This window comes from Papio anubis, chromosome 14 (genome assembly GCF_008728515.1).
Source record: "Papio anubis isolate 15944 chromosome 14, Panubis1.0, whole genome shotgun sequence".
NCBI lineage: Eukaryota > Metazoa > Chordata > Mammalia > Primates > Cercopithecidae > Papio > Papio anubis.
Window position 1 is genome coordinate 20,342,222 of NC_044989.1, and position 14,565 is coordinate 20,356,786.

General features: G+C 43.8%; 1 protein-coding gene across 3 annotated transcripts in view; it reads right to left on the minus strand.

The window, feature by feature from the left end:
• Window positions 1-3,005: 3,005 nt before the first annotated feature.
• The window catches only part of LDAH (lipid droplet associated hydrolase), a 152,075-nt gene continuing 140,515 nt past the window's right edge, over window positions 3,006-14,565 (minus strand). For all 3 annotated transcript variants that reach the window (XR_636143.3, XM_003908325.4, XM_009183747.3), the window contains one exon: window positions 3,006-5,667. Coding sequence is in view for 2 of the 3 variants with exons in the window: in XM_003908325.4 (XP_003908374.1) it covers window positions 5,476-5,667 (192 nt within the window). In the remaining variant the exon portion in view is untranslated. The remainder of the gene's footprint in view (window positions 5,668-14,565) is intronic.

A 14,565-nucleotide genomic window follows, 5' to 3' on the forward strand; every position in this document is an offset into this window, starting at 1 on the left:
ACTACCCTGAATAGCAGGGTATGCCATTCAGGAGGGAAGGGCCCTCATTACTCAGACACTTCCCATTAGGACCCATATTCGATATGCCCTGACAGTACAGAGATGACTAAGACAGAAGGCCATCTTCTAGGACTCTCCTGAGGGAAGGGGTGTTGGTGGAAGCAGGGAGGAACAGACTTCAGAGACACAATTCCCGCAGCAATGATAAGTCATTCAGTAGACATAGGCCAGGCCAGGGGTCATGAAGGCTGGCAGGGCATGGGAGGGTGGGAAGGACTGCTCTGGGAGGCAGGAACAGTTGGTATTTTGGGCCATGTCTCATGGGGTGGGGTAGAGGATGGGTGTTATCAAAGCTGGAACAGTGATTCCTGTACAGGGGAGCCCACAGGAAGCTCCCATGCCTAGCATGAGACCAGGTGGCTATGGAAGAGTTGCAGAGGTGCCGGCCATGTGACTGCAGCCACAGCACTGACTCCCAGTATGTGGGCTTGCTTTTTCTCAATCCACTGCCTTATGCATTTTTTTGCCCTTTGAAAACTGGTCTCTGTTATAGCTTTCATTCTTTTAAAACTACTCATTTATTACCAACTATCTACTCTTCACTTCCTCTGTCAATCGGGTCCTCATTTGCCTTTTGCGTGGCTCTCTTTGCTGGCTCTCCACTTTTGCTAGGCTTGCCCCCTGTGGCCTCCAGGAGGCAGCATGATGCAGTGGAAAGAGGGGATGAAGTGGTGGCTCTGGAGTAGAGGCCTGAATTGGAATATGGCTTAGTTCATTTTCTGTTGCTATAATGGAGTACCAGAGACTGGGTAATTTATAAAGAAGAGATTTATTTCTTACAGTTCTGGAGGCTGGAAAGTCCAAGATTGAGGGGCTGGCATCTGGTGAGGACCTTTGTGCTGCATCCTCCCTGGCAGAAGGTGGAAGGGCAAGAGAGCATGATAGAACAACAGATCATACTCGCAGCCTAATAGCATGCCTTTTTATTACTGGCATTAAACCATTCAGGAGGGAAGGGCCCTCATGATTCAGACACTTCCCATTAGGACCCACCTCCCAGCAGTTGCCTTGGGGATTACGTTTCTAACACGTGAACTTTGGAGGACACATGCAACTACAGCAGAATCCCAGCTCTGTCATCTACTAGCTGTGAGGTCCTTAGCAAGGCACCTCAGTGGTGATGTGTATAATGGGCATAGTGAGAACATCACAGGATTGGGAGGCCTAACTGAGACACTGTAAAGGTGTAGGGGTGAGCAGCGGGGGTAAGAGATAATCCTTATCTGGATTAGCTATCATCCACTCCAAACCACCTATCCAAGTTCTACCTGTTCTAGGACTAGGGGCAACCTCATCCTCTTCTCTTTTCCAAGAGCTTTCTCTTTATAGAACCGTAGAACCACCCAGAGCTTTCTCTGTCTCTCACTCATGCTCTGAGGATGCTCACCCAGCATCACACTCAGTGACACCAGTCTTGCTATAGAGATGCCTTCAGCCTGGTGGGAAGGACCAGACCCATGTCCTACAGATACTCCTCACCTGGGCCAGTATGATCACTTACCCATGTCTGTATGGGGCACAGGCAGGAATTTCAGTCCTCTTAAAAAGTGATTAGAAGAACACTCATATGAAGCCTGCTGTCCTCAGCATTCCTGCAGAAGAGCTTCATTCAAGGCCCTACAGATGCATTTGTTCACAGAGCACACTCAGTCCCAGCCTCCAACCTCTCCTTAAGGCCCACCCCCAAAGGGAAGGAGCAGCCCAGATATATCCTTGCCCCTTCTCTTCTGCAAGAGAAGGCCAGGCACAGAGATGTCTCATGCCACCTAAGAAATGCTTTGCTTCCCACATCTGTTTTTTTTTTTTTTGAGATGGAGTCTTGCTCTGTGCCCAGGCTGGGTGCAGCGGCGGATCTCAGCTCACTGCTCCGCCTGCCTCCCGGGTTCACATGTCCTGCCTCAGCCTCCGGAGTAGCTGGGACTACAGAGCCCGCCACCTCGCCCGGCTAGTTTTTGTATTTAGTAGAGATGGGGTTTCACGTGTTAGCCCAGGATGGTCTCGATCTCCTGGCCACTCGTGATCAGCACAATGTAGAGGCCTCAGTGCTGGGATTACAGGCAGGCCACGGCGCCCGAGCCTGCACATCTTTTCATCCCGGCGTTAGAACATCCTGGGCTGAGTGCAGGGAGGCCTACATGGGCTGAGGCCAGAAAGCTAAGCCAGGTGAGCAAGTGTTATCCCTGCATAAGAGCCAAAATGCTGACTGCTGGAATCAAGTTACAAGCCTGGTGAAACAGTGCAGGGACTGAGATACCACAGGGTCCTCCGCTATACTAAAGAGAAGAGAAATGAAAGGAAAAAAGGAAAAACACGTTTGCTGTCCTCCTTTAGGTACCATTTTATAGAGCATCTACCATATGCGAGGCAACATACTAAATGCTATATGCATGACCTCATTTTATCTCCCTTAAAAAAAATGAGGAGCAGGGAGGTGAAGTCTTATGTCACAAACCTAACAAATGACAGATCTGGGATTTGAACCCAGGTCTTCATTTACTGTGTACAAGAGGAAATAGCCTTTCTGGAAAAGAAGCAATGAGACACCGATGCAGGAGATAGCATGGTGGGATTTTAAAATAATTATTTTTACAAATTCTAAAACATCTCAAACTTCCAAAAAATCTGCAAGTACAAAGAACATTATTTTCCCCTCAACCATCTGACAGTAAACAGACATGATGGCCCTCACCCCCAGATACTTGCGTGTCTCCAGTACAAACAAGGACACTCTCTTACTTCTCCCCAGTACAACCACTGAAATCAGAAAATTAACAGTGGCATCTTACTCCCAACTAATCTTCAGACCTCATTCAAGTTGTGCAAATTGTCCCAACAATGTCTTTTATAACAAAAACATCCAATTCACAATCAGATGTTGTGTCCAATTGTCACGTCTCTTTAGTCTCCTTTAATCTGAAATTTTTTTTTTTTTTTTGCTCTTTTTAAAAAATTATTTTAGACACAGAGGTCTTGTTTTTTACACAGGCTGGTCTCAAACTCCTAGCCTTAAGCGATCTTCCCAGCTTGTCCTCCCAAAGTGCTGGGATCACAGGTGTGAGCTACGGCACCCAGCCTGGTTTTGTTTTAAATATAATGTAGGATGAAGAAAAATCAAGCCTTTGGTGGTCCCTGTCTCTCCAAAGGTTGAGTGGAGAAGCGTATGGTGAGAGGCCCTTGGTGGCCATGGACATCAGGCCACACAAGCTACAGAGGGCTTGTGGAGATTCTGATGGCTCAGAACAGACTAGGAACAAACATGGGCATGGTCAAGGCTCAATCGCTGAGCACTAGGTAACTCTGCAGGAAGTTAAAACTTTCACAAAGACCATCTATGTGGTTGACTGGGACATACAGCCAGAGCTGCTTCTGGAAAATGGATTTCATCCACTGTCCATTTTAGTCTAATCCCTAATGAAACAGAATGAACTTCAGTCTCTTGAAATCTGATTCTTCCACCTATGAAAAAAGCAATGAGAAAGGTGGCTTTTCATTTTAAAAGAGAGACTTTGAGCTGAGTCTAACTCAGGAGAACTGCTCAAATTGTACCCTCTCTTCCCAACCCAGAGATCAGGCCAGATGAGATCAGAAATGCTGGTAAAACATTTATTTCAAAAATTAATTTGGTGCTCAGATGATAAATACAAATTAAGAACCAGTATCTTTCTTAGACTCTAAAAACAGAAATAAGACACAATTTCATACATGCAGACTTTTGAAATATGGAGTAATGTTTAAAATAACAGCTAAAAGAAAAGCTCTGAATGTTACTCTTTATTCTGGTAGGTATGATTTACCCAGTATTGTTTATGTGCCTTGATTTAGTATTAGTGAGTATCTCCTGTATGCAAGGCACTCAGAGCCATGATTCCTAGTTTCTAATACCCAATTTCTAGGCCTCTCATGCCGATGCCAATAAAGGCTCTGTGTGCAGCCCCGTGCTTATGGCCTGTGTATCTATTAGCTCTTCCCCTTGGGCTAATAGCACTCCTTGTCTAGAGCTTGGCTTTTCCCCTCTGAGAAGTTACTTGCTGTGATGTAGAAGCTATGCCAAAGCACAGTAACTCATTCAGCACTTAGCAGTAAGTTGGCAGCAAATCAGAGCTGAATCTTTCATCAGGGGGCTTTAGGTTTTGAGGGGAGGGACATCTCATTGTCCTTAGGGAATGATAATGCCATGAGGGATTTCCTCTAGGAGAAAAAGGAATATTTCTGATACATCATCAACTGTCACTGCAGTATGTGTTTCTCAAGATTGAGTCAATTTAGGGGAGGCAGCAATATTGTCAGCCCAGGCCAGGGAACACGTGTCTTCTCTGCCAGACCTCAATGTGTCTAGAGAAGGTGAATTCACATAACTTAATGGCTGAGTTTGGTTCATTAACAAAATTTCTTTCCAGCAAGTGAAGTTAATGCAGAAATAGAGAACTAATGTATGGTAATGCTTTACTCAGCAGTTTAAAAGATGCTTTTAAAAATTATTCACTAGAAGATTTCCAGAAGAAAAGAATCATTAAGTAGCTAAGAACTCTATCCTTGATGGCTAGCACACTATTTGGCTCACTGTAATAGAGTTTTAGTACAAGAATTACAGAAGGAGCAACTGCATGTTGGCACATCCAAACCTGCTTCGGGACAGCCCAGTGCCTCACCATCCTGGCTCTGGAGAGGAGGAGCCTGCAGGGAGCCTACAACCTGGCAGGCTAAGGCTCACCATAGAACTTGCTGGTTGTCTTGTGGCAGGAGGCACAGTTGGGGTCCTTCAACAACTCTATCTGGTTAGCTGACCACGGTAATGTCTGGTGAACCTTATTCTCTGTCTAGTGCAGGTACATTAGACGTCACACTGATTATCTCAGCCAAGATCTATGCTAAGTTAGTCTGGGCTCATCTTCATCTTCTGTCTTAAAGGAGACCCAGGTTCACTTCCTGCTCCTGGAACGTGAGTGTATCCTTGTCATAATCACATACACTTCACATGTCTAACTATACTCTTAACATTCACTGATTTCTTTTACATTTTCTAGTAGGTATTTCATAATTTCCTCCAGAAGAGCCTATTCTACAATGTAATTCAATTAAAATCAAGTACATGTAGACTTTTTTTTCATCTGCAAAGATCCCGCCTACCAAAATAAACCATATGGTGCCACTGGGCATCTCGTGCAAACATGAGACTCTGTGTAGATCACTGTGTTCCCTGAGTCTTGGAAAATGTATGGTTAAACCTATGGAATGATTCATCAACTGTGTTTACTTGAGCCTGTAACATGGCGAGCTGAGAGATGGTTTGTAAGACAAGGGTTCTCACTTTCTTCATTTCTAGTAGCAGTCTTCAAAATTAAACATTTACCTACTAAGTCTAGTATACCGACTGCCTCCATGTACTGGCAGTGGGGGCTTGTTCCTCAGGCCAATTTACATTTTGGACAGGTCATCCTTTAGGGAGTCAGCAATCATGTTTGCCACTTCCTGGTTAAAATGGGTGATGAAAGCATGAGGTATGTTTTTCTCACAGAGTCGAATGTCTCCTTCTGGAAAATCCTTCTTAATGTCTTCATAGTATTCTTTTGGACACCAAGGATCTATCGTACCATAATAAAATGTAAGCTGAAAGACAAGACAAAAACATTTTATTAGAAAACACATTCCCTTCCCGACACAGATATGACACCAGCAGCCGGCAGTGCTCTGAGGACAGCACCTATGCCTGGCCCTGGGAGCTAGTCTCTAAGCGCTCTCCAGAGTGTGACTCTCTCAAGGTAGCAAGGCTTCACAATGTACAGGAGTGCACGTAGAAGAATTTGGTGGGAAGATACCCATGCTGGGAGACTCTTGTGTGATAGATCCCTCATAATTCACTGAAAGGACTTACCAGGAAAGTTTTGTGTACTAAGGTTGGGATGGACACTGGAATGAAGGCCGGTGAGGATGACAAAGAGAGTTATTGAGACACAGTCACCAAATGACTAATGACCAGTTAATAAACTTAGTTGTTTCCAAATAGCCACATGGTAGTCATATGGGATATATTTGTTGAATGAATACAAACATGGATCAGATAGACTCAGGCTTTCCAATGTAGCTGATGAAATGTGATCAGAATCCTAAGAAAAGGTTCTATGCAGCCTGTATGTTGATTCAGTGGGGAAGTGCAATAATCATACTTTAGTTGACAGCAAGCAGCTGAATGGAGACAGAGCCTCCTCTGTGGCATTACTAAGACCCTGAATGGATATCTACCTAAACCTGCATGTGATATGTGTGTATACATTGCTCTAGGCTGCTGTGTTTCACTGAAAAACTGCTATGTTCTAGTTCTGTTAGTTCTAAAAATAAAGGCGAAAAAGCAATATCTTATATTCCGAAGGATAGATAGTGGCAATTTCTACAAAAACCAAGAACTAAATCTTAAAGATCCTTTGACCTCTGTTATCACTGAAAGAAAGAGTTGTGCCCAGCTCCAGCTCCTAGCTGGCCAGCTGTAGTCACTTGCAGCTTCCCTAATATACCAAATGTGCTCCCTCACTCACTGAATTGCTTATTCATTCCTTGGATCAGCAAATACACATGGAACACCCACTTTGTATTAGGAACCTGGAACATAGAGATAAGACAGTCTTGGGGGAGGGGAGAAGGGGACCCCATGTACACAAAACAATTTGAGAGCTCAGGTGAGGCGCAGCTGGTCAGAAGTGGTGGGCAGGAAAGATTCCCCAGAGTTGATGCCAGAGTTGAGTCTTCAAGCTGGGGAAGCACACTGTGGGGAGAAGATCAAGCAAACCAAAGCCTGAAAGAGCATGGCATGTGTGGGGAACTGGAATTCCACATGGCTGGAATATAGGGTGGTGGGAGATAACACTGGAGAGGCGGAGAGGGATGAGGTCATGGACAGCATTTTCTATGCATGCCAAGGAGGTTGCACTTTATCCTGAAGTCCACAAGCAAAAAAAGACTGCACAATGAGGTGACATGCTCAGGTCCCTATGTCAGGAAAACCGCTCTGGCCACAACAGGAAGAGGGATTGGAGGGGATCAAGTGGTGGGGGAGGAGGGTGCGGGGAAACAGGCGTTATTGCTTACTGGATAGTTTTAGTGTATCAATTATTAAATCCATGACCTGAATATGGGACAGATGAGACTGATCTTACAAAAACAATGGCCTTTATTACAATAACATGATGTCTTAACCAATATTTAAAGACAGAGTTCGTTAAAAACACTTTATAGAGGAAAAAATTTACTCCAGAGAGTAAATTATGAACAAGTAAACCTCAAGTAGCAGACTTACTGTGAATTGCTTCATGGAGGTTTCCTTTTTTTAAAATTATATTTCAAATTCTGGGGTACATGTGCAGAGCGTGCAGGTTTGTGGCATAGGTATACATGTGCCATGGTGGTTTGCTGTACCCATCAACCCGTCATCTACATTAGGTATTTCTCCTAATGGTATCCCTCCCCTAGCCCCCTACCCCTCGACAGGCCCTGGTATGTGATGTTCCCCTCCCTGTGTCCATGTGTTCTTATTGTTCAACTCCCACTTATGAGTGAGAACATGCCATGTTTGGTTTTCTGTTCCTGTGTTTGCTGAAAATGATGGTTTCCAGCTTCATCCATGTCCCTGCAAAGGCCATGAACTCATTCTTTTTTATGACTGCACAGTATTCCAGCTTCATGGAGGTTTTCTTGGTTGTTACCTGGGGTTCCAGTTTTGCACGCTGCAGAGGGCCTGCAACTTACAGATTTATCACTTAATTCATTCTTCACATTCTCCTGCTTTTCCTTACTCCAACCATTTCCGGGCATTCCAAAGCCCCTAAAGCCAAAATTCATTTTGCCATGGTTCTTAGCAGAGTAAGAACTTCTTTTGTTTCCTGGAGGGTGTGAGAGCCTAGCAGTTGCCTGGTTCTTCCTCCTGGTCTCAGCTCTTTCTATAGCTCTAAAGTGCTGCAACCTCACAAACACTGGGAGACTATCCTGTCCAGTAGTAGAAAAACAAGTTTCCCAGGATCTCTCAGCAACTACCCTACTATAGCTTTGCCTTGAAATACTATCAAGAGTACAAACTATTTGCAGGTATCAATTATCTACCAATAGTGCTGATAACATTAGGCTCTCTCTAAGCTACTCCCTACACTTACCACCAGCAATCTTTTCTATTGTATTCAGGAAATAGGATAAGGAACAGTCGCTATGCAGTTAACTCAGCACTTCCTCAGAACAGGGAACACTGCTGAGAAATCTGGAAAGTCAGACTTGGGTTCATGCCCATCAGGTCTGTTCCTCTGCTCCAGGGCATGCTCTCGCCTCAAAATCTCTGGACCTTGAGGCAGCTACTCTAGGACCCTCACTCCAGTACAAGCTACAGTGTGAAGTCCTATGATAATGGCAGTCAGCTTAAAGGAAAGCCAGATAGAAAAGACCTCATCTAATACAGTCTCCTCGACAAGAAAAGCGTCACTGTACGCACCACTGTTGCTTTCTGCCTGACATTTCAGACTGTTTCCATGAAGAACGTACCATTTACTTTTCTGTGATGCAATTACAACTTGAAATGCTTCCAATGAGAAGTCCAGCTTGATGAGCCCTCAGCACTGAGCATCCCTGTGCATGCAGTTAAAGCAGTGATTTGAGCAGGGGTGATCAACATGGATTAAGAGACCTGACACCCACCTTGGGGTATCAAGAGACAAATATGTCCAAGTAATTATGGGGCACATGTCCAAGGCATGTGCTGGGAACCTCAACAAAGAGTGGTGTCAGTGTTCAAGACAGCAGAACAGTGAGGAGTCTAGACCTCCCGTATGCTTATCTGATTTTATTTCTCAATTCTCTACAATTGTTAACCGTTTGAAGTGGGCCCCATTCGGTTAAACGCCCAACTGATGATGGTGGGCTCACATTTTTAAAAATTTTGTTTTCTTTTACTAGTTCTTTTTCAGGCTATGTTCTCTAAAGGGCTTCCTATGAAAGTCTTGGCTTACAAGTAAAACACGTGGTTATCTAATGCCTTTACGTACACTGGCTTGAGATACTTCCTTTTCCCTATAAATTATAAATCACAGGCAATAGATCTGACCAGAGGACTCTGCACCTGCAGCCCTGGACAGGAAAATGAGAAAGTATGGAGTGTGTGGTGGCACTGGCGGGGGATGGGGGAGGAGGGGTGAAGTAGAAAGAAAGAGAAACAACTAGACACCAAAAACATAGTGGTTAACAGCGCATACTCTTATTTAATGGTATGTAAAAATGAATCGCAGTGCAACATGATGAACCGATGGGCTGAGAGTAATGGCCAGGCTCTGTGCTAAGTAAGCACTTTATATGTATTATCTTGTTGTATCCTCACAACAATACTCTAAGGAAAGTATTGTATCCATATTTTACAGAAAAGGAAACTGAGGCTTAGCAAGATTAACCTGCTTATTTCAAGCAATTCTGCATTGAAGAGCTGGGCTACAAATCCACAGACAACATTCCTAACCTGTACCTTTTGCTACTATTTACAATTCCAGTAAACAGACCCATGTTATAAAAACACAAAACCTGACAACTGACAGGTCTTAAACTGGATATGAAAACTAACAGAGTGTGAGAGTTGTCAACAGGAGCTAACCCAGCCATCTTTATTTTTATTTACTTATTTATTTTGAGGCAAAGTCTTACTCTGGGCCCAGCCTAGAGTGCAGTGGTGTGATCTCAGCTCACTGGAGCCTTGATCTCCTGAGCTCAAGTGACCCTCACACCTCAGCTTCCAGGGTAGCTGGAACCACAAGTGCATGCCACCATGCTCAGCTAATTTTTAAATTTTTTTTTGTAAAGACGAGATCTCCCTATGCTTCCCAGGCTGGTCTCCAACTCCTGGGCTCAAGTGATCCACCTACCTCAGCCTCACAAAGTACTTAAATTACGGGCATGAGCCACAGCACCCAGCCTTCCCAACTAACTACCTTTATTTAAAGCCTTCTCACAGTCTATGTAGCTCTTCTGAGGTACTGTGTGTCATGGGGGTGATAACCGCTGTGAAAGTACTGGTATTGTTAACAAAGAATCACAGGCAATCAGCAGGATGTTTACATTCAAAGGTTTAGAAGAAAATAAATTATTTCCTGTAGTGTATTTCTCCTTAGCACTTGTTTTGGTACTCATGAGAGTTGATAAAAAGTATACATCATTGTGATAGAAACTTTTCTGTTTCCAAATTGTCATGTTAAGTAACCCATTGTTTTCTATTAAGCACAAAATGTAACTTTTTCAGTTCTAAATTTTGATTCCCCAGAACCACGCTTTAGCTTTTCCTCCTGTGTTTTCTGCAGGAAAGTGGATTTATGGTTACTATGGTCTCTTTGCTCATAGATGAACTTCCCTTTAACTCTTTAGTGTGTGCCTAAGGAGACACGTCCCTCCTAAAATATCCCTGCAGGTTGCTGCAGCTTGTCCCCATGTTTGTCCTTTCTCCTCCGTGTTTTCTCTTTCTTCCACTTTTTGGGGGTCTACAAATGGGTACTTTTGGACAGTGAATTACTGAAGCTGATAGATTAAAATGAGTTGCACCAAAAATGACTCTGAATCTATCCCATATCTGGTACTGGGCTAAGTGGCTGACATTCAGAAGTGTGTAAGACGGTCTCTGCCCTGGAGCAGCTCACAGACTGGGTGAGAGAACAGGCCTGTATAAACTGGCTCTCAAACACAACAGGCAGACAGAGGTATGGACAAAGCCCTACGGGACCCCAAAGCATGAAAACCCAAATTCTGCCCTGAGGGAGTGCATGTGAACAAAGCTTTGTTTTAGTATACATGTGGAGTTGTGAGCTTTTATGCATTACTAATAGCAGACTTATAGTACGAACAAAGAAATATTAGAAAGCATCTTATGACTTAGCTAATAACTAACAAAACTCACTTTCAGTGACATAGCAACATCTTAAAATAATAAAAATTTTAAAAGCCACAAATAAAAATATCTATCTGAATTATTTCTGTCTATTCAATAGGACAGTAGGACTACAGGCATTACAGGAATAAAAGGGCTAATAAAATGAAAGTTTTACATATATATTTGCATATATATTTGTTTTGCATATATATTTATATATAGAAAAAATATATATATAGTTGTTGTTAACCTTATGGATAAACTGAATTTTAGAAGCTCTTTAAGTCATAATTCATCACAAAGTCTAGTTTGGTACAAACGAGATCTCATCAATACAACTTGAAATGTTTCCAATGAGAAATTCCGTTTGATGAGCCCTTGGCATAGACTACTTAGGGTAGTCAATTTGTGGGCTGCCTGTTTTGTAATACAGTGCAGGCCTGAGCAGGGTGGTAAATGGCATTTCTGGGGGTGTCACATTGAGAGTGAAAGGGCTTCTCATAATGTCTTTATATCACAGTGTGGTAAAGTAATTTTATTTATATTATTCTAAAGTAATTTATGAAACTACTCAAGCTCCTTATGCAGCCAGAAGAGCGTAGTGCAGTGAGTGCAGTGTTAAGACTGTACAGGTCACTGAGCCATATCCACCTGGACTGGAATCTTGGTTCTGCCATTTATTGGTGCTGTGACCCTGGACCAGTTACTTAGCCTCCCTGTGCCTGTTTACTCATCTGTAAAGTAAGACAGAACTAGTTACCAGTGGGCTAGTTCTGAGGACTGGAAAACAAAGTATATCAAGTGCTTTACACATAGTGGGAACTCTTAAAGGCTGCTGCTTTACAGGTGAGGACAAAGGGAGCTCCTCGACACAGACTGGGCAATAGTGGGGTGGGCTGGCATGGGAGCTGTGCCCTGGTCAAGGAAAAAGAATCCACATGACCTTAAATCAGCCTTCGAGAAAAGATATTCTATTCTGATAAGTTGCTTTTGACATAGTCAGGCTCAGAAAATACATAAGTATTAAACATTTTTTACAATCTAAAGCAAAGTTGTTTTACCATATACTTACCCATTTTCTAAAAAATGTATATGTCGTATTCCCCAGACATGATTGCAGAGAAAGACAGATGGGGTAGAAGGTAAGTCACCAACCAAATAAACAGTGAAGCACATCCCTGTTGGCAAGCCACCACTAACAGTCAGCTCCTGGAGTGGATTCTCTGCTTCTACTTTTATAATAAAACCTACTTTTCCTCATAAAGGAGACCTAGAGCCTAAGCTATAGTGCCCTTTGGCTATCCTTGGTTGAGCATCTTCCAAATGAAGGAAGACACTGACATTCTGGGAGTTACTTTTCTTCCTGGTGGGCTCACAGGGTGAGCCTGTGGGTTCCTGCAGCAGTGAAGGTAATGCCCACTGCTTTTCTGAGCAATGCAAGGCTTTCTGTTAGCACTTCATAAACAGCTGTAGCTCCCTGGCAGCTTACACTGCACGGCAGGGCAACCAGGAAGCCAGCACCAGAGACAGTGACCAAAGAGGAGTGACGCAGATGCTCAGAGAGATCTATCTTCTCGCCTTTCTTCCAGAGGTCTAAGAAAAAGATGTCATTCCTGCTTTCTCCAGGTTTTCTTTCCTTCTTTGAAATAATTCCCACTAGAACGGGTTTTTTGCTTGTTTCATTGTTTGTGAAAAAAGCAAAAGGTCAGATATAAAGCAGTCGGTTGCATACCAAGGGATCAAATTAGTACCTACACATATAGGCCCCCTACTTCTCAGCTAGGGCCCCCTACCCGCCTTTATCTTCTGTTTTCATCCCCTTGCAGCTTTCCCGGGCTCAGGATATAAACTGTTAGGTCCTCCAATGCATGCCCATATCTGGGGAGAGTCCAGATAGTCTGGATGACAGCAGCAGGTTTCTACCTCTCCCCTCCCTTCAGAGTCAAAGACATGTAAGCCCCAATCTTGCAATGTTAAAGGAAACCAATTCTGTGATATAAGCATCTCCTTTCAGTTACTTAAAAATCTTATCCCTGTTGGGAACACAGGCAGTTGCAAAGTGTCAACATTTCACTGCAGTCTTTCTGAGCCCCTGTTTTTAGGAACTTGCGGAACTGCTAAAGAAAGGGAGATGGTTTAGGGACTTCATTTTTTCCAGTTACCTTGTTTCCTCTCTTCCGTTTATTCCTAACTGGCTCAATTACCATTCGTGAGAAAATGAGAACGGAAATCTCCAAAGATTTTTAAAAAGTGGCTGAGGATGGAGGTGAAAACACAAATGCTTCCGGCCCATGAACCCTGCTTCTCTCTGAGGGGAGCAGCAGGAATAGGAGCGCCAAAGGAGGAGTAGGTCCCATGGGGCACTGTGTGGCTCACTCTCCAATAGCTGGAACAACCATCTGTGTATACAGTGGTGTGCAGAGCAGCACTCTCCTTTCTGTGTGGCTAAGATGTAAAGGGCCAGGATCCTCTCCCTCCCACATACAAGCCACGAGGCCATTGAGTGACTGGCTTGTCTCTTTCTCATGTGAGACTGCAGTGAGACGCTAACCCAGGGCCTCTGCTTTCCTCTGGCGAGGCCCTCTGGCAAAGTAAGAGGCCCTCGGCGCCAGTCTCCTCCTGTGTTTCTGTCTTTCCCTGGATCTGTGCCCCAAGAAGGGGGCAGATATACTGGAATGGTTTTACTCAACTAACTGAGAGAAAGGCCAAGTCCAGTTCATCAGACTTCTCTGGACTAGAATAATGGGGCCAAGTCTTGGTAAAAATCAAGTACTATTGTGTTTTCTCTCATTATGGTTCCTATACAACAGCTCCTTGAGGCATCTTATGCGGAGTGGTGGCTGTTATTTAGAATGGCATTGGGCATTCTGGGGTCTCTTGGCCACATACTCAGCATCGCTAACACCTTTCCTTAACACAATGAAAATATCTGAAAAGGGGATGTGAGAGGAGGAACAGTTAGGCAAATAATCTTTTTAAAGTACTCAGAAGCATAGCTAGGCTATAATTAACTTTGTAATAGTAATAAAAACATTTATTTAATGCTTAGTACATTCCAGATACTCTTTCTTTTTTTTTTTTTTTTTGAGACGGAGTCTCGCTCTGTCACCCACGCAGTGGCATGATCTCGGCTCACTGCAACCTCTGCCTCCCAGGTTCAAGCAATTCTTCTGCCTCAGCCTCCCAAGTAGCTGGGACTACAAGCATGCACCACCATGCTCGGCTAATATTTGTATTTTTAGTAGAGATGGGGTTTCACCATGTTGGCCAGGCCGGTCTTGAACTCCTGACCTCATGATCCACCCACCTCGGCCTCCCAAAGTGCTGGGATTACAGGTGTGAGCCACTGTGCCCAGCATGGATACTCTTATAAGGTCTGAATTACAAGGTCTGAATTATAGCATATTTTTGGAATAACTGTATGAGGCTAGATACTATTATTAAACCATTGTATTGATGAACAAAGGAGGCACAGTGAGGTCCAGTAATTTACGCAGGGTCATGAGCAAGGGTGGATTTGGTGTTTGAAGCTCGGCTGAGACTCTGGGAGCCCGGCTCTCCAGCACGTTTGCCTTCCCTCAGTCACCAGGCTCCACTGGAGAACCGCAGGGTGTGTTAACAGAATTGCC